Genomic DNA, 17,275 nt, shown 5'->3' with positions numbered 1-17,275 from the left:
AGACCAGGGAGGCTAGAGCGACGAACAAGTTTTCCCGTTTATTCAGTCGGTACAACAGGTATACAAGAGAAAGACATCGTTCCGTCGGCGTCCGTGGTGGAAACAGTGTTACGAAAACGAGCAGAACCTAACCGTATCGCGGTTTCATTTTCGAACGATCAACTCACAAGTCCAATTCGTCGACGCGAAACGCGTCGGCGTGTTTCGCCGAGGAATCGCGGGGGAACGCCGGTTCCCCGTCGGTTTCGGTCCCCCCGAGTAAATCCAATTTGTCGATATTCGTCGCGAAAGCTTCGGACGCGACGTTACCTTTCCCCAGTGACGCCGCGGGACTCGGATTGTCCGACGTTTTCTCGGGTCCCGAGGTTAACAGATTTTCTGGAACATTCACCGAGGAAAGTTATAAATATCGATTGCGAGCGGGAGAAGCAATCGGAGGAAATCAACAACGGAAACTAACCGGTCTCTCGTGCTTCCCTCGAAGAACTTTCATCCTCCTCGAGCATCTCCAACTTTGCTAACTTGACGCTGTCCAGGAAGTCCTTGTCGGAGACGCAAACGCAGCCGACGTATTCCATTTTATGAATAACCTTCACCAGCCTGGCCAGTTCCTTCGGCAAGGAAAATTTCTTTAGATGCCTCGTCTCCTCGGGCACATCCTCCGGTTTGCAGTACGGCAACTGCACGATGAAATACCGCTTCTCTTTCGTGGCCTGATTCTCCCTGAGCAACTTGAACAGGTGATTATCCTTGTTGCAATAAATGAACGACACGGTGGACTTGTTGGCTGGCGGAGAAGCCACGACCAGGACAACGTCCGCGCTTCGAAACGCGTCGCTGTAACAGTCCTTCGGATCCTGGAGCAACGGAAAAATCGAGAATACGTGAGTTGGCGGGAGAACCGTTATACCTTGATCGTGCTCTACGATTAAAAGCGATTCGTTACGGGTTACGCTTCCTACTGACTTTTCCAGTCGAGTCCGCAACGTGGAGCGTGTCTATCACCGTTATGTTAGAATTTCTCAAATATTTGGCTAACTCGTTCATCGCGTTGATATGCGTCAAACGCGTCGGCGAATAAATCAACAGACAGGTAGGCTTTCGTCTGCGTTTCAATCCCTCTAGAAACGTGGACGCGTGCGAAACACGCGAATGTAAGTATAATTCGAACCCGAGGAAGCATCTCCGCTAAAACGTCTAGGATCTCAACATTACCCTTTCTATACAACTTGTAAAGATGATAAAGAACGTACAGTATCACTGGCGGTATCCAAACTGTACTGATAATCATGATCAGAAGTCGGTGAGACACTTCCTCTGTAAAAGCAGAAAACACTCTAGGTCAACACGCGCAACGCACGCGGATACGCGGATTCTCCGATACGATTTTTCCTTGCTTACGTATGATGATGAACGGCGTGGTGCTGTTCGCGCACCCGTACTCCCCGCAGTCTGGATGCACAGCGAACACTTTGAAGTAGAACACACCGGTATGATCGGTAAAATTGTACGAGATCTCTCGCGTGCTAGCGGCCGAGAACCCTTCCTCGTGCACCACGGAATCCGTGTCATTGTTTATCAAGCGAATTCTATACTCCGACACGTTGTACGAATCCGGCAGAGGCTGAATGTGTAACGAGTGACGAGGGGCGTACGTCGTGTCGATGTACACGAACGGTGCGTACCTTTGCACGCTCGTTCCTTCTTCTGAACAGAAAAAAGGGGGACGTTAACCGTTCGGTCTACGACTAAACGACATTCGACCCGACTACTTACCGATCGATTCTTGTCGAGGAACGTTGAAAATGTACTGTTTGCTATAGCTGTACGTATCGCCGGTTACCAAAAGATCTAACCGATACGGGAAAGACTCGTAGGAATCGTTCGAGAATGGACAAGAAACGTACAGCTGTTCCGGCGCAGGATTCGTCGCGTTTCCATAAAATTTTATGCGTCTACAATGCGACTGGTTCGAATTCAATAAATTCTGATAACGCGCGATCAACCCTGTATCATCGTTGGAAAAGCTTATTAGCCTTATCTCCTTGCTAGGCACGACTGCAAATTGTTCTGTTTCTAACTCTTACCATGAAAATTTGCTTCGCTTACGCTCAAGTTGAAGGCAGTGGTTTTCGCATAAGACTTTTGGAATACGTAAGCGCTTAGGCTAATTTTGTTCTTATCTTCCTCTACGGTTTCACGACGAGACCTATCGCTTTCGAAGGTAAGGTTAACGCAGTCTGTTGGAAGAAATTATTAATTGTCACCTCGATAGTAAACTTTGCTTATATATATATATATATATATATATATATTGGAATGTCTATGCTGATTTACATACCTTCGCCTCTTTGCACCTCTGTTAATACGCATTGAAATCCAGATATTGGAATCAAATCCGTCTAGAAAAAATATATGTATGTATAGAGAGAGAGAGATAGACAGAGAGATGGACAGAGAGATGGATGGAAGCAGTTACAGTACGATATAATAGATAAGATAATTACAACAAAGAGAAGATAATAGAGTAACAAGAGAATGCTAGAGGTTCGGATTCTGATGTTTCCTATGATAGTTTTATAGATTTCGAGTAGAGTCGAAGAGAATAATAGAGTATAAAAACACAGGTGAACGTTACCGAGTTCTGACAGTAATCTGGATAACAATAGGAAGCTGTAACGCTACAGCCAAAGTAACAAAGAAGTATCACCACCTCGAAGACGTGCCACATGATAAAAGTATGGTTGCGAGGCTGAATATAGCCCTCGTCGAAATGAACATATTTACGTTACACCGTGCAACAATCGTTTGAACAACACCGTCGAATTTTCATTCACGCTACACCTCGCATTCTATGTTAATCGCGTCACGTCTGGCGATTCAACGTGCTTCGAAAAAAAGAAAACACCGAATGCTCGTTGCGACGAACTTGCGCGAACCGGCCTCTGTCGTGGACGAACGGAAGTTTGCGGTCTGCAAATAGGGTTCTCTAGATTTTCGGTAGAGGCCGGAATTCGCTAGCGGTTTCAGGGTTCCGGCGTAGATGGCGGCGCGAGATTCTTCCGTTGGATCGTCAACTGGAAACTGGAGATTGGAAAATTAACTGGAAACGATCAGGATAAAATATCGTTTGAAAGTCATATAAGAAGTGTGACTCTGGAAGATCGGTCAAATGTATTTCTGTACACGACTATTAATAATAATAATAATAATAGTAATAAACTATTAAGAAAACTAGACGGAAAAAATGCTGGGACGAAAGGTCGAAAAGAAAATTGGATCCGACGAGCAACGTCAAGGATGGGAGGTTCCAGGCTTAGCGTTCGGATCGAAGTGGCTGCCGAGCGATTCCCAGCACTTGTTGTAATCGTGGTCGAGCTTGTTGCAAACGGTCGTCGCCCATTCGGTGACCGCCAAACTGTAACAAGTCTCGAACATGAAAGCCATAGTTCCATCGGCGATGCGCTCGGGTTTCAGCTCGCAGTTCGAAGCGGTTTCGAAACAGCGCGCATCCGGCCCGTGAGGCGTCATCATGGAATGCAACGATGCTCCGCCCGGATGAAAACTTTCCTCTTTAGCTTCGTACCGTCCCTTAACGAGGCCCATGAACTCGCTCATGCAATTACCTGAGGGTCAAAGTCGTCGATGTTAAACGAAGTATTCAAAGTCGGCCGAATTTCGAAAGACGAGGAGCAAAGAACTGGGCGGGAAGGGAAGGGAAGGGAAGGGAAGGGAAGGGAAGGGAACCGACGGATACGCCGATGGGAGGGGACACGAGGATGCAATTGCACGTTCGCTGGCGCAAGAAACGGCAGAATTATGGTCGTGAAAGAAAAAGGAAGTCGATCGATGTAATTGGAGAAAATTTCAAGTTTTCACCGGTGTCTCGCCGCTGCGCGATTTTTAGATGCGGTCTAGCATAACGAATCGCGTCGGGAGGGGAGAACCGACCGGCGAATCGTCGAATCGACAACGAAACGCGCGACTGGAAACCTCCGGAGAACGGGAAATCGGGAAAGTGAAGAAGCAAAATGAAAAGGAGACGGGTAAAACGGGGAGTTCGATCCGGACTCCGATCGTCGATCGCGACGATTTCGATCGACGTTCGATAAGTTTCTCCGTGTAGTAAACTTTCGTTGCTTCTGCCCGTCTACGCGCGAATGCGAGTTCTTTTTGCACGCGCGACTATGATGTACCGGTCGTATGGTAGCTTTCTACTTACGATGATAGTAAGGCGGGCGGAAAGTGTTTTCCTGAACGGACCATCGAGGTGGAAATATCACGAAATCCGCCGCCGCGGTCCCGGGCTTGCCCGACGGGCACGTCAGAACGGTGAAGATGGAGGGGTCCTGAAACGGGAACGATCGGATCGGCTCGATTCGATTCGAGATCCGAAGATTGGAACGACGATACGTACGCAATGGTCGAACGAGACCGAATTGACGACCATAAACTTGTCCAAGTTGTACTTGAAGGGGACGTAGTTTCCGTGCCAAGCTACCACGTCGAAGGGGCTGTGTCCTTGAGCGGCGACGAACAACTTGCCGTGAAATTTGCAGAGGATCTCGTAGTTGGTTTCGCGGTCCTCGTAGCAGGCGACCGGCGTTTCGAAGTCTCGCGGGTTCGCCAAGCCGTTCGCTCCTGCTCGGAAACGAGGAAAACGAGGAAAACGATCGGTCGATATTGGGTTCGGTGTTTACCTATCGGCGATTACCTATCGGTCCCAATTCGGGCAGCCGAAAGTGGTCGTCGAACGCTTCGAGGACGTATCCTCGCGAGGGGCCGAAGACCGCCACGTTGAATCGCATGCCTTGCTGAATCGCGCATATCTCGTTCGGCTCGCAACGGATCTTGCCGAATTCCGTGGTGATGGTTAAGGCGCCCAGTTGCGGCACTGCGGGCGAAAAGTGTGCGATAGTCGTTGCTAGCGAGACCCGTTACGCGGAAGATTCGGGAGCGGGCACGGCGGTGCATACGCACCGATCAGAAAGTCCCCGTCGGCGTTGTAGAACGCCTTGTCCCCCATGGAGGCGTTGCAGAGGTACACGTGGATCGCGACGCCTCGTCGCACGCGGCAATCGCCCGCGCCGCACACCGTGTGCAGCCCGTCGACAAAGTCCACCCTCGAGTCGCGCCTGCTCGGCACGTCGAACGGCTTCCATCTCAGCTGAAACGCGATCGAGCAGCGTGCGAGCGGCGCAAGAAGGACCGACGGAGGAAAACTCTAATCGGCGATTACCTGATTCGGCGTCGGTTCGCCGGCGCTCCATTCGTAGGCGAGACGCGGCGCGACTTTGGCCGCGGGAACGAAGCGGTTGTGCACGACGGACGGTCTGATGCGGTAGAACCAGGAGCGCTTGTTCCGAGACCGAGGAGCTGCGCACCAGAGAAGCCGACCGATCGGAAAGTAGATTCCCGAGCAGAGTATTCTCGACTACTCACCGGTGAACGCCGTGCCGGAGAGTTGCTCGGCGTACAAGCCGTACGGACACCGTTGGGGGTTGTTTCGGCCGACGGGCAGAGCGCCGGGGCACCGTTCGTCTTCGCTCGCGAACTCGCAGTCGAATCCCGACAGATACTGAAACACGACCGAGACGACCGACGGAAATATTCTAGCTGTCGTATATTCCTCCTACCTTGAATTCGTCCCTCATCCTGGCAAGTTGTTCCAGCGAGAAATACACGGTTCTTTTCCATCGCGTCGGCTCTTTTATACGCCGCCGGGGACCGGCAACGCCCGAACTCGGATGACACGCGCCTATCGTAATCAGGTTGCTGTTGCGCGAAAGAAAAACATGTTTACGTCGTTCGCTGAAACCTCGACCAATCGCTCGGCCGCGTTCTCGAGGGCGCGACTCGTTAAAGGATTCGGTCGACACCCATTTGATCGTTCGAAAACCTGATATTCCGATATTCTTATGATACGCTTATGTTCCACGCGCTCTGCGAACATTTATGCTCGAATCGATTAATTCTCGAGGCGAGCCCCGCGACGCGTCGCGGAGGGAGTAGAGTCCTTGGCGCGAGATAGTTGTCGCGTTCGTTCGCAGCGTCGTCGACGTTTCGACGTTTCGACGCTCCAGTTATCCGGCAAAAAAGCTCGACGCTACTCCGATCGTCGACGCGATCCGATCGAACGAGTCCTCTCTTCCGAGCCGAGATACGATTCCAACGCGAGCGACGCAAAAGTAATCCGGTTTGCGACGAACACGCGCGAAAAGAGGGGATCGGGGAAAGGGAGCAGCAGATGTGCGGGTCGCGCTGCGAGAACTAGGGTAGACCGAGGCGAATCGGATCAGTTCGGTTCGAACTTCGAACGAGCATCTTTTTGGGAGGATCTTCTTATCGATGTCGGTTCGGCTCCGGTATCGGTAAAAGAGATGCTCCTTTTAGAAGCGGAAGACTATTCGGAAACATCCTACCAGTTTTCCGTTTCTTCCGTACAAAATGCCATTTAATTTCAAGTTTCGAAATGTTTGTTTATCGCCGTTGAAGCTGAACGGGCGCGTTCGTGAGAAGTTTCTAAAAGAAAACTGTTCGTTCCAAGTTCTGGCTATTAGGTTTTCGCAACGTAGGAAATGCAGGCAACATTGTTATTTTTCTGCGATTCCCGATTCCCTCTTCCCTATCGGCGATTCCGAACGGGAGAGGCGGTTCGGTCGGCGAATCGAGCGAATCGAGCGAATCGAGCGAATCGGTTGTAATCGGCGCAGCTTCGACGCGTCGAGGAACAGCCGGGAACAGATGGGAAAGTCAAGGTGGGGGTCGTTTACAGTTAAGCCTAGTCGAGACGGGAGAACGATCTCTCTCCGGCAACGAACCGATCCTATATGGCTCGTTCTCCCGCTGCATCCTACTTCGCCTAACAACTAACGGACGTCCGAGTCGGCGGAACGGGTCGCGGCGCAGCGTTCGGCCGTTCGACGAAAACGCCGTTTCGTCCGGCCAAAAACGGGCGAAGCGTTCCCCCGTTCGCGTTACCGAAGATATCTTCGATTCGGTCCGTTCGCGATTCCGGTTACAGCTCGACACGAATGCTCGCGACTCGGAATCGAGTCTGCCCCGTGCTCGGTGGACCTCGGTCGAGCGCGTTAGCGGAGAAACGCGAAAACGCGGCAAGAGCAACGGTGTATCCGTGTCTATGCGTGCGGCTAAGCGACCATTCGAGCAACCGACCGACCGAACAAACAAACGAGGAAAGAAACAAGGAAAGAAGGAAGTGAAGGGAGAAAGGAAAAACGTGTACGAGAACGGTGCGAGTATCGCGCGGTGAACGGTGCGCGTGCGGCGAGAGGCGGCGAGAGGCGGCGAGAGGCGGCGAGAGGCGGCCAGAGGCGGCCAGAGGCGGCCAGAGGCGGCCAGAGGCGGCCAGAGGCGGCCAGAGGCGGCGAGACGTGGCACGGAACGGTATGGAACGGCACGATTCAAAGATCGGTGGTAACTAGGTAGCTGACGAAGCGCGTACCCCTTCCTCGGCGAGCAACCCGCGACCAGTTGGCCGGCTCTCGCTCCGAGCAGCCAAGCCCGAATCCGAGAGAGTCTCGGTCCGCCGCTTACCGCGCACGGATCGAGTTGGTCGTCGAGTCGGTCGACGAGTTCGTTGTCCGCGACCGGTCCTCCCGGCGAGTCGTCGCCGTTGCTTTCGCGGGCGAAAAAGTTCGGGCCGAGCACCGCGAGATACCCGCGGGTCCGCGTATAAAAGCCAGTAGGTAGCCGGACCGTTATCCCGATCCGCGATCGCCGCCGCGGCGTCGGTTCGACGGAAGCCGCACAGTGCGCGCTCTCTCGAGTTCTCCGATCCCGGCGAACCGTTCGATGGAAACGTCCTCGGGCCCGAAACACGGAAGCGTTTCGACTCTCGAGGACGCGGACGCGGACGCGCGCGATAACGAGGCGCGAGGCCGAACGCCGGCGAATCTCGCCGCTTCCGAATGATCGGAGTCCCATCGAAATCGTCACCCGCGGAACGAGCGTGCGGCGTCCCGGTTTTGCATGGGTGTACACGTAAGTGAACCAGAACGAGACGCGCTCGATTCGATCCTCGACCGGTCCAGCGATCCTCTCGTCCGACGCGCCGCGATAACGGTACCTCTTCGGATAACGCTTGCCCTCGTCTCTCCTCTCCTCTTCTCAAATGCCTCCGACGTTATCGCCCGTCCGTCTCCGACGTCCAAAAGGCGAACCTCTCGATTCGGAGATTTCGGTGAAAGGCGAACGAGCGAAAGAGATTCACTTCCGTCCACCGAGTTCCTTCGCCGATTCGTCGCGCGTATCAAAGTGTTTGCGATCCGGACGATTTCGTTGCGTCCTCGTTCCGTTCGATCGTCTCGCGAGAAACGCGCTACGCGCCGCTCGCGGGACTCGGGTCCGTTCGTTCGGCTTCCATATGGATCGAGATCGAGAACGGCGTTCTCCTCGTCGGTTCCTTCGTTGAAAGCGATTCGTCGTCGATTCGTCGTCGATTCGTCGGCCGGGTAAAAGGCGACGACTCGGATTCGTCGAACGGCATCCGTTCTTCCGCGTAGCGTGGTCGTAGTTCGCCGCGACCCGGAGAAACGCGCGCGCTTACACGATCGGTGGTGGAACGGAGACGAGCGATCGTCGGTTCGTTACCGTTCCTCGCGGAAACCGGCCGGGGCGAAAAGAGGAAGCGCGAGTAATTAAAGCTGCGAACGACGCAATGTTCCGTAGGAAACGAGCGAACCTCATCGCGTCAATGTCATCGACGGAATGGCCAGGGATCGTTCCGGTTCGGAATACTCGGAGAACATGAGCGACGCTACGACCTGCAGTTGCACCACGAGTTCTCTGGACAAGGCTAGTAACGCACGCGACGCGTTTCAGATCGCGCGTTTCTTCCGCGGAAGAGAGATCGATCGCGCGACTTGCCCGAGAGAGTCTTTGGAATCGATTCGACTCGATTCGATTCGCCGAAAAACGGCAGTCGGGCCTCGACTCGCGGCAGCGCGCGAATCACTCTTCCGGAAGAGCGTGCGAGAGGTATGCGAAACGACGGTGTCGGTGTCGGTGTCGGTGTCGGTGTCGGTGTCGGTGGCGGTGGCGGTGGCGGTGGCGGTGGCGGTGGCGGTGGCGGTGTCGGTGTCGACGGCGAGCAACGGTAGCAGCGCAACGGTCCGCGATAATGGTTGGCTCGGTGCTGTTGATTTCAGTGCTCGCTTCGAGGCTGCGGCATGTTCCAAGAGCCGTTCTTCCTGCACCCGCCTGGCTCTAGGCCTCGCGATGGCATCTACATAAACCCGATGAGCGCGTACATCGGCGACCCCCCCAAGCCGAAGGACACGGCCGAATCGTTCTACCTGCACAGCCCTCACGACCTCGTCTACACCAGGATCACGCGACTCTTCTCCGAAACGGACAAGCATCGACACTTCGAGAAGAAGGACGAAACTTTGACTGGTAAGTAGCGCGCCGCCCTACATACTTTTCATTCCCCGTTCTCTCTCTCTCTCTCTCTCTCTCTCTCTCTCTCTTCCGCGGTCGGAGCCGCGCGACGCGACGCGACGCTACGCGAGGACACGAACGTATTCGAGACAGCCTGTTCTCTGTGATTGGATTGCAGTAAAAGTGGACGTGCACATCAACAACGGCGATCGACCGGCCAGTGGAAACTGTTACGCGGTGAAATCCGAAATCGTTCGGGACACGTCCGAACACGCGTACGAGCAAATCGGTTCGAGGCAAGAGTCGGAAGCTGTCGGCGCGGTTGCTCGGAAAAGATTGCCGGAGAACGCCTCCGAAGACAGGTATGCTCTCCGTCGACGCGCGCTTTCGAGATCCTAGCGTTCCAGTGTCGAACAATTTCAGTCGTTCCCGCAAAACCGATCGAAGATACAGTCGATCGAGTAGCGCGAGCGAGTCCTCGAACGTGAGCAGCGAGGTACCCTGCTTCTCGTCGAGCGCGTCGACTCCTTCGCTCTCGCGGAACAGCAGCAACGAACGGATCGGCAAACACGCGAAAGTCAATCCCGAAATTTTCCAAGGTACGTAATTGGATCGGAGAGAACCTGTCGCTTCGCCCTCTTTTTCGGCTCTCGCTTCGCCTAGCCTCGTCTCGCATCGCTCGATCGCGATACATCCAGCCGGCGATAAAGGTGAAACGTTAACGAAACGATCCCAACTATTTTCAGAGAGAAAAGAGCTCGCCGGACTGCAAGTAGAAAGCGAAAAGGAAGTTAAACCGGCTACCGCCGGAGCTAGGTAAGTGGAACGAGAGATAAACCGGAAAAAAGACAAATTTGTCAAAACCGGTCTAACGCCGTTCGATCGCGATATCCCATCCGGTCCGTTTCCGAGGAGGGTGCAGCCGCCTATCGAATCTATCCATCGATGAGAATACGCGCCGGTCTCGCGAGCGATCGTCTCTCGTTCGTACCTCGTAACTCGTAACTCGTAACTCGTAACGGACCGACGCGTACGGATATCGGGAATAGTCGAGCTTACGGTACTTTCTCGTTCATCTCCGGTTGCGGTTCCTTCGCAGTCTCGCGAAACCACCTCCTCCGCCGCCGCCGCCTCCGCCGCCGGACAGAGAAGACGTCGTGGTGGTTCTGGTCAACTCGAAGCCGACCTCGACGGATCAGGCGATCGGCCGTGACGGGAAGAAGGAGCTTTCCGGGGAGACGAACAGGGATGGAAAAATCATCGACAGCGGCGTAGCGGCAGCTCCGTGCGCGCCGACTTCGGCTACTTTGCCCGCTTCGAACAGCTCCGGCGGCAGCTCGGCCACCTCGGGTAAGCATCTTCTCCCGGCTCCTCCGATTTCCGATCGATCGATGGATCGACCCCGAGCAGCCTGGCGGTCGCGTATCTCTGCAATTAAACCGTCGCGATCGCGTCGGTGGATCGCAAAGACGGGCATCATGGCTTACTAGACCATGGCGCTCATCGGGCATATAATACACTTACCTAGATTTCACTTGCTCGACGTACAACGATTCGTTCTCCCTACCGCTCTTCTGTTTCGGAACAGCGACCAACAAGTCCGACGTATCCTGCGGCGAGCATCAACAGCCGGAAGTACCGCCTGCCAGTCCTCCGGCGGACACCGAGGAAATTAAGGCGAGTCAAACGTCCCACCTGGTCAACAGGCACATGGTGCTGCCGTTCATACCGCCCAAGTTCGCGAACGCGGACTCCAACACTCTGCTCAAACCGTCCGAGTATCTGAGGAGCATCTGCAAACCGTCCGCGAAGAACAGTCTCTCGAAGGCAAGGTCCGTGAGGCGAGCGTGTCCGCGCGGTCGCGTCGACCGCGGAAGCGACCACGTTCGAACACCTTTCACGCGCAATCTCGACGTTCGTAGGTCGGTCGACAACTTGGACATACAGAGCAGAGTCCCGGACCGGCGAGAGTTCACCGTGGCCGACGAGGAGGAAGAGGACCAGGAGGAGGAGGAGGAAGAGGACGAGGAGCCCGAGAAGGAGGAAGACGAGGAGGCGCCGCGGCCGCGGCCGCAGCCGCAGCAGCAGCAGCAGCAGCAGCTCGGCTCGGCGGCGGCTGCACCCGTACCGGCGCCGCCATTGCCGAGCACCGAAAACGCGAGCTCGGGACCTCCGCCGCCTCCTCTCTCGCCGTTGCAGAGACTGCGACGAAACGGCGAGGAGATCGGAACCGGCCAGGGGTCGGCCACCGCCGCCGAGACCGAGCAGTCGATCGCCAAGGCCGCGCAACCTCTCGCGACCATCAGCATTCAGGACCTGACGAGCATCCAGCTGCGGAGAACAACCGCGAAAATGAACGCGACGAAAACGTTCTCCGCGCCGCCGCCTCGCAGCGTCTCCATGACCAACGGTGAGTAGCGACCAACGTCTCGGAGATTAATCGGACCTTCTCGAACGGCGCTCCCTTTCCAGTTTCAGAGACGTTTTTCGTCCAGAAGACGGACTTGATCGCGGAACTGAAGAAAACCAAGGACATACCCGGAATTAAGAAGCTCAAGGTCGAAATGGCGCAAGTCGAGAAGACGCAGGAGCAGAATCTCATGTCGGAGATCAGCAAGGCGTTCAGCGTCTCGAACTTTGTGGATCAGGTATTCGAGATTGAAATCTCTCTCTCTCTCTCTCTCTCTCTCTCTCTGTTGCGCGCGTTTGTTCGCGTTCTCTCTCCAGCCTCGCTTTCTCTGTTTCACTCGGACAGATTCCGGAGAAAGACAGTTCCGGAAACCTAATACCCATATGGAAACGACAAATGTTGGCTCGTAAAGCTGCCGAAAGAGCAAAGAAGGAGTTGGAGGAGCAAATCGCCAGAGAAAACGAGGAGAGACGACAAAAGGCGATTCCAGCGTGGAAGAGGCAGCTGCTCGCGAAAAAGGACGTCGAGGAGAAAAAGTACGTCTAGAGTGTCGGTGTGGTGCGAGGACGCGTAAACGAGTTCTCGATCGTTTCAGACTGAGCAACGCCCCATCGGCTGCATCCGTTGCGGGAGCTACAGCTGTCGCGGCCAAGGCGGACGGTCCGGCGTTCCAGAAACGAGACGCTTCCCCGAGCGCCGCGCAGACGAATCGATCCGAAGAAAAGTCGGAATCGGAGGAGAAGAAAACCGAGGGAAATCGCGGCGGCCACCTCGCCGAACCGGAAGAAGACGACGACGACGACGCGCAAATCATCATACCGTGGCGAGCGCAGCTCAGGAAAACCAACAGCAAGCTGAACATCTTGGACTGAGATTCGTCTCGCGACGATCGCGCGTCTTTTGTCACCGTTCGAAGCAAATGTGAATCGAAAGCGATGCGACATGTACATATACTCGATTAAAATTTCTATCCTAAGATAACGATGCGAATCGAAAGCGCAACAGCGTCCCGTGGAAACGAAAAGCAATCGTCGTGTATCGACCGTAAGCCGAATGCCCGAATGGTCTCCGAAAGGATCGGCTTTTCCAGCGGGTTGCGGAGGAACGCAACTGCCCCGCGTCTTCCTATTCGCTTCTATTCGTCTTCCCTTCGCTCGTCAATGGAATAACGGCTCTCGAAGGGCGCGACTGGAGAATTATTGCCTTCGGGTCAGTTTCGGGCGCAGGTCGAACCGAACACCGGCAGGCTCGGAACGGGCAGCTTCCCTACTACTGGGTAAAACCTGGAGAGGGGCGAGGAGAAGCGAAGGCTTTTCGGAGCGGTCGGTCGTGGTTGTTGGTGATGATTTCGTCGATGGTTTCGCTTCGCGGCGAGTATCGGACGACGATCGCCGAGTAACGCGGATTTGGCTTGCCACGAGAGAAGCGTACGCGTCGGTGACGTTGACGGTGAGGGTGAGGGTGACGGTGACAGTGACGGCAGCGCGGTCGACGTCCGAATCGAGACCGTCGAGGAAGTCGCTCTCTCGCGACTGTAGCTATTGTTGATCGTGGGAGAAGAGAATACACGCGGTACCCCTACAGGTCCGCGGTCGCGAGCAAGAACAGGAATAGGAACACCGGGAGAAGCGCGTACGTGGGTACCGATAAATCCTCGGTAGTCGGTTGTTGTGATCGACGGTGTTGTAATCGGCCGGCTGTGATTGCCAGTGTAGGGACTCGCGTAGCCGGAACGGCAGCTGCCAACGTTGCGGTTCGAAAACATTTGGCAACGACCGCCGCGAGACCGATCGCCCGCGCGACGCTTTTCCGACCGAGAGTACGATTCGAGCGAAACGACTAGACGCTTCTCTTCTCTTCTCGTCTCGTCTCGTCTCGCCTCGCTTCGCCCCGCGATCCATTTAGAATTTTCATACCGGAATCGAAATCGAAACCACCGTCGTTCCGGCACCGATCGCCGAACCTTGGCGCCAAACATACCCGAGAATGGCATCCGATCGACATCTGCTAGGTAAGGAATCTTTCTTCTCTGCTTGGATCGTTGCCGATCGCCGATCGTGTAGAAATTGCCGGAAATCGCGGAAACTCTGGCATCGTCCCACCGTTTTCCGTACGCGAACACCCGACGAAGCGTTTCGCGACGATCGGTAGAAGCATATGTTCTCGGCCGCGTTGCCGGCACTCCGACGGATCATAGTCCATCACGTCGCGCGGTACGGTCTGACGAGAACGTCCTCGCCAACGCGTATAAATAGTAACCAGAAACATTTGCATCAAGTTCTCGGCGAAGGTTACCGCGTCCGATCGTCGTCGTTGGTCATCGGTTACCGCGTGCCGTTACCGGTCGAGGATGCTGAAAAGTCTCTCGTTCGAGGAACGTCGATGCGACTCGAATACGCTCGCTTCCGTCGAACGTACGAGGGACGATCCGACGAATTCAGCTCGAAGCTCGATTAAAGCGAACGACGAACGCGAACGACGAACGTGATGGGACGAAATGATTCCGCATCGAGGTCACGGGGGACCCGTTGATAGGTTGACTCGATAGGCTGAAATGTCGAGTTACCGATAAACGAGTAGCATAAATACGCACCGCACGCGAAACGAAACGAAACGAAACGAAACGAAACGAAACGAAACGAAACGATACGGAACGCGAGCTCCGCCATCCTCCCCCGCGACTACTTACGAACGAATCGCATCGTCGAGAACCGTCAGAGTCGGGTCGACGACGAAGCGGTCGAGAGCGTCGCGCGTCGATTCCCCGGCGATTATAGCTGTTTCGATTCGAATGTTGGTCGATCGCGAAACCATCGGCAAGGAAATGCCCTCGTCTTACGCGAATATCGTGTTTCGCTCACGCGGCCGCGACGACACAGGTGCGCGTCGCGATCGGGAACAACGCGAAACATCTTTCGCGGCACGCTTTGTTCATCTAGGCTTTCGTTCTTCCAGATTGGCTGTCGTGCAGAAAAGTGCTGAACATCATGGTGATTTCGGGATTCATGTTGAATTACATGTTACGGGTGAATTTGACGATAGCCATCGTATCGATGGTGATGCCGGACAACCATACGTCCGACGGTATCGAATCGAACGCGACCGGTAACTGCGTCGACGGCGGAACCGCGATCGAGCTCGATTCGTTCCCTGTCGCCGGGAATACGTCGAACGCGGACGACTCGTCCCCGTTCGCGCCTTCACCGAGAAACGTACGACCGTCCCGTAATCGTAATCGTAGTCGTAGTCGTAGTCGTAGTCGTAGTCGTAGTCGTAGTCGTAGTCGTAGTCGTAGTCGTAGTCGTAGTCGTAATCGCGGTAATACCGATAGTCGCGAGGATCGCAAGGATAACGTCGATTGACCGAAGCTGTCCGGTTCTGTCGCAGGAGGAAATACAACAGACGCGATATCCCTGGAACGAGTACGAGGTGAACCTCGTTTTAGGAAGTTTCTTTTGGGGTTACATCTGCACGGAGCTACCGGGCGGCAGACTCGCGGAAATTTTGGGCCCCAGGAGAGTGTTCGGGTACAGTATGCTGGCCTCCAGCGCCTTAACGCTGTTGACTCCGGTGTCCGCGACTGGCGGTTATATCGCGGTTGCCGTTCTGAGAACGATTCTCGGCTTCCTGTTGGTACGTATCTCGGCTCGCGAAACGCGAGGGCTGCCGGATAACGAGGGATTTGAACCCAACAGGGTGTCACTTGGCCCGCCATACAACCGATGAGCGCTCGATGGATCCCACCGACGGATCGCAGCAAGTTCGTCTCGAACATGATGGGTACGGGACACGACGCACGGTGACCGTTCGGAAAGACCGTTCGAAAAGAAAGACCGTTCGAGGCCAACTGAAAAACCACGCGAATCGTGTTTCAGCCTCGGCGCTCGGCGCGGCGATAACCATGCCGATCTGCGGCTTTCTGATCGCTTCGCTCGGATGGGAGTCCGTCTTTTACGTGACCGGCGCGATCGGGCTCGTCTGGAGCGTCGCCTGGTTTCGGTTGGTATTCGACTCTCCCGCTCAACATCCGAGAATCTCCGCGGAAGAACGTCGGTACATCGAGGATGCGATCGGTACTACCGCCGTAACAAGGGTAAGCGTTACGGCGCGACGCTTCGAAAGTATAAAGATCGTTCGTCGTCCAGTTCGAATAGCAGTGAATCATACGATAACGATTTTACACATTCCAATGTATTCCGACCTCGATGCACGCACACCCAGTTAATATTCAAAATCGACGCTCGATTCGACCAGCTTGCACATTTTAAGGCGAAAAAGTTACTCGTATTTCAATATCGTTCGTAATCGTACGATACCGGCGTATCTTCATTGGTTGTCGGAAACGATAATCCTCTACGTCGGAACGATTTTCAGGGTCTGCCCGTGCCTTGGAAGTCCATTTGCCTCTCCGCCCCCGCCTGGGCTATCGTAATCACACACGGGTGTAGCGTGTTTGGATATTTCACCGTGGTTAACCAGTTACCGACCTACATGAAGTACATTCTCAATTTTAACATTAAACAGGTAAGTTGGTTCGTCCGGTGTTACCGTTATATCCCTCTGGTTCGTTCCGAAATGAAACGTCTGCGTAGAACGGATTGCTCTCTTCGTTACCGTATCTGGGTAAATACATATTCGCCGTGACCACGTCTACGGTAGCCGATTACTTGCTCGCAAGAAGAAAGCTGTCGGTAACGGCGATTCGTAAACTGTTCACCAGTTTCGGTGAGTAGAAAGCTTCCGATCCGTCCTTTCGTTCGCGAGATGTAACCTGTTCGATCGTTGCTCCTTTCAGCGTTGCTGAGTCCGAGTCTGTTGATGATCGTGCTGGCTTATCGCGGCTGCGATCGGGTCGCGTCCGTGACGATCTTCACCATGGCGTTGACGATAAACGGTGCCGTGACAGCCGGTTATCTGGGCAACGGATTGGACATCGCACCCAATTTTTCCGGAACTATTTTCGGCATCGCGAACACCCTCAGTTCTCTGGGTGGATTTCTGAGCAGCTACATGGTCGGCACGATAACGTACAAGAATCAAACTTACGCGCAATGGAGCATCATCTTTTGGATCTTGGCGTCGACCTACTGTTTCGGGGCTCTCGTGTTTGCGATCTTCGGGACTGGCGAGTTACAGAAGTGGAACAACCCCACCGAGGCGGCAGCGGACAGGAGAAATGTCGAAACTCCTCTCGATCTAGCAGAATCTCTGCCTCTGAAAACCACATCGATTCCTTAGAGAAACTCCAAACGAGACGTTGGAGGCTTTTTGAACATTAAACGCCCGTAAAAGCAGTTTACGACGGACTATCGTGTTAATCGCACATCCAACTACCCATTTCCCATTTCCCATTTCCCATTTCCCATTTCCCATGGGACGCGTGAAAAGCGCTGCCGCTTTTCCTCGATCCGAAGCAAAGACGAATGCGTGGACGAACATTTCTAACATCCGTTGGTATCGTTG

The 17,275-nt window shown here is 54.5% G+C and overlaps 4 protein-coding genes across 9 annotated transcripts; 2 read left to right on the top strand and 2 right to left on the bottom strand.

The window, feature by feature from the left end:
* Positions 1 to 13: 13 nt before the first annotated feature.
* LOC116432018 (uncharacterized) lies at positions 14 to 2,992 on the bottom strand. The gene is made up of 9 exons (XM_076372408.1): positions 2,639 to 2,992; positions 2,342 to 2,402; positions 2,088 to 2,240; positions 1,777 to 2,007; positions 1,402 to 1,707; positions 1,216 to 1,317; positions 967 to 1,121; positions 461 to 857; positions 14 to 378 (listed from the first exon to the last, which is right to left on the bottom strand). The coding sequence occupies exons 1-9, from the start codon at positions 2,729 to 2,731 to the stop codon at positions 164 to 166; spliced, it is 1,713 nt and encodes a 570-aa protein (XP_076228523.1). The 5' UTR covers positions 2,732 to 2,992; the 3' UTR covers positions 14 to 163.
* A 150-nt stretch (positions 2,993 to 3,142) lies between these two features.
* hgo (homogentisate 1,2-dioxygenase) lies at positions 3,143 to 6,053 on the bottom strand. The gene is made up of 8 exons (XM_031988234.2): positions 5,637 to 6,053; positions 5,443 to 5,578; positions 5,240 to 5,376; positions 4,981 to 5,167; positions 4,715 to 4,894; positions 4,418 to 4,641; positions 4,223 to 4,349; positions 3,143 to 3,626 (listed from the first exon to the last, which is right to left on the bottom strand). The coding sequence occupies exons 1-8, from the start codon at positions 5,652 to 5,654 to the stop codon at positions 3,295 to 3,297; spliced, it is 1,341 nt and encodes a 446-aa protein (XP_031844094.2). The 5' UTR covers positions 5,655 to 6,053; the 3' UTR covers positions 3,143 to 3,294.
* Positions 6,047 to 15,341, top strand: f (espin protein forked). 6 transcript variants are annotated; one of them, XM_076372393.1, is made up of 13 exons: positions 7,484 to 8,004; positions 8,692 to 8,817; positions 9,171 to 9,417; positions 9,581 to 9,764; positions 9,826 to 10,001; positions 10,149 to 10,218; positions 10,502 to 10,752; positions 10,991 to 11,234; positions 11,325 to 11,812; positions 11,875 to 12,050; positions 12,158 to 12,348; positions 12,408 to 13,823; positions 15,200 to 15,341. In XM_076372393.1, exons 1-12 carry the CDS (start codon positions 7,993 to 7,995, stop codon positions 12,682 to 12,684), a joined length of 2,442 nt encoding a protein of 813 aa, XP_076228508.1. In that variant the 5' UTR covers positions 7,484 to 7,992; the 3' UTR covers positions 12,685 to 13,823; positions 15,200 to 15,341. The 6 variants fall into 6 exon arrangements, with proteins under 6 accessions (XP_076228511.1, XP_076228507.1, XP_076228512.1 ...); XM_076372396.1 differs by lacking the exons at positions 7,484 to 8,004; positions 8,692 to 8,817 and adding exons at positions 6,047 to 6,188; positions 6,776 to 7,407 and having other exon boundaries at positions 10,991 to 11,812; XM_076372392.1 differs by having other exon boundaries at positions 7,483 to 8,004; positions 10,991 to 11,812.
* LOC116432003 (putative inorganic phosphate cotransporter) lies at positions 13,799 to 17,050 on the top strand. Its single transcript, XM_031988237.2, has 8 exons — positions 13,799 to 13,823; positions 14,768 to 15,024; positions 15,200 to 15,445; positions 15,508 to 15,592; positions 15,688 to 15,905; positions 16,187 to 16,336; positions 16,405 to 16,537; positions 16,608 to 17,050. Exons 1-8 carry the CDS (start codon positions 13,799 to 13,801, stop codon positions 17,048 to 17,050), a joined length of 1,557 nt encoding a protein of 518 aa, XP_031844097.1.
* Positions 17,051 to 17,275: the final 225 nt, after the last annotated feature.

Source organism: Nomia melanderi, chromosome 11 (genome assembly GCF_051020985.1).
Source record: "Nomia melanderi isolate GNS246 chromosome 11, iyNomMela1, whole genome shotgun sequence".
In the NCBI taxonomy this organism is placed as follows: Eukaryota; Metazoa; Arthropoda; class Insecta; order Hymenoptera; family Halictidae; genus Nomia; species Nomia melanderi.
This window is presented reverse-complemented; position numbering and strand designations above follow the sequence as displayed.

Bases quoted from the DNA above. Each gene is read 5' to 3' on its own strand.
- LOC116432018 (XM_076372408.1), bottom strand. From the start codon at position 2,731: ATGTGGCACGTCTTCGAGGTGGTGATACTTCTTTGTTACTTTGGCTGT. The intron at 1,122-1,215 runs GTAATGTTGAGA...CCACGTTTCTAG, and splicing joins TTACAAGTTGTATAGAAAGG to AGGGATTGAAACGCAGACGA. The intron at 379-460 runs GTTAGTTTCCGT...TGAATGTTCCAG, and splicing joins GAGGGAAGCACGAGAGACCG to AAAATCTGTTAACCTCGGGA.
- hgo (XM_031988234.2), bottom strand. The intron at 5,377-5,442 runs GTGAGTAGTCGA...TCTGGTGCGCAG, and splicing joins CTCCGGCACGGCGTTCACCG to CTCCTCGGTCTCGGAACAAG. The intron at 4,895-4,980 runs GTGCGTATGCAC...TTTCGCCCGCAG, and splicing joins CGACGGGGACTTTCTGATCG to TGCCGCAACTGGGCGCCTTA.
- f (XM_076372392.1), top strand. The intron at 9,765-9,825 runs GTATGCTCTCCG...GAACAATTTCAG, and splicing joins GAGAACGCCTCCGAAGACAG to TCGTTCCCGCAAAACCGATC. The intron at 12,349-12,407 runs GTACGTCTAGAG...CGATCGTTTCAG, and splicing joins AAGGACGTCGAGGAGAAAAA to ACTGAGCAACGCCCCATCGG.
- LOC116432003 (XM_031988237.2), top strand. From the start codon at position 13,799: ATGGCATCCGATCGACATCTGCTAG. The intron at 15,025-15,199 runs GTACGACCGTCC...GTTCTGTCGCAG, and splicing joins TCGCGCCTTCACCGAGAAAC to GAGGAAATACAACAGACGCG. The intron at 15,906-16,186 runs GTAAGCGTTACG...AACGATTTTCAG, and splicing joins GTACTACCGCCGTAACAAGG to GGTCTGCCCGTGCCTTGGAA.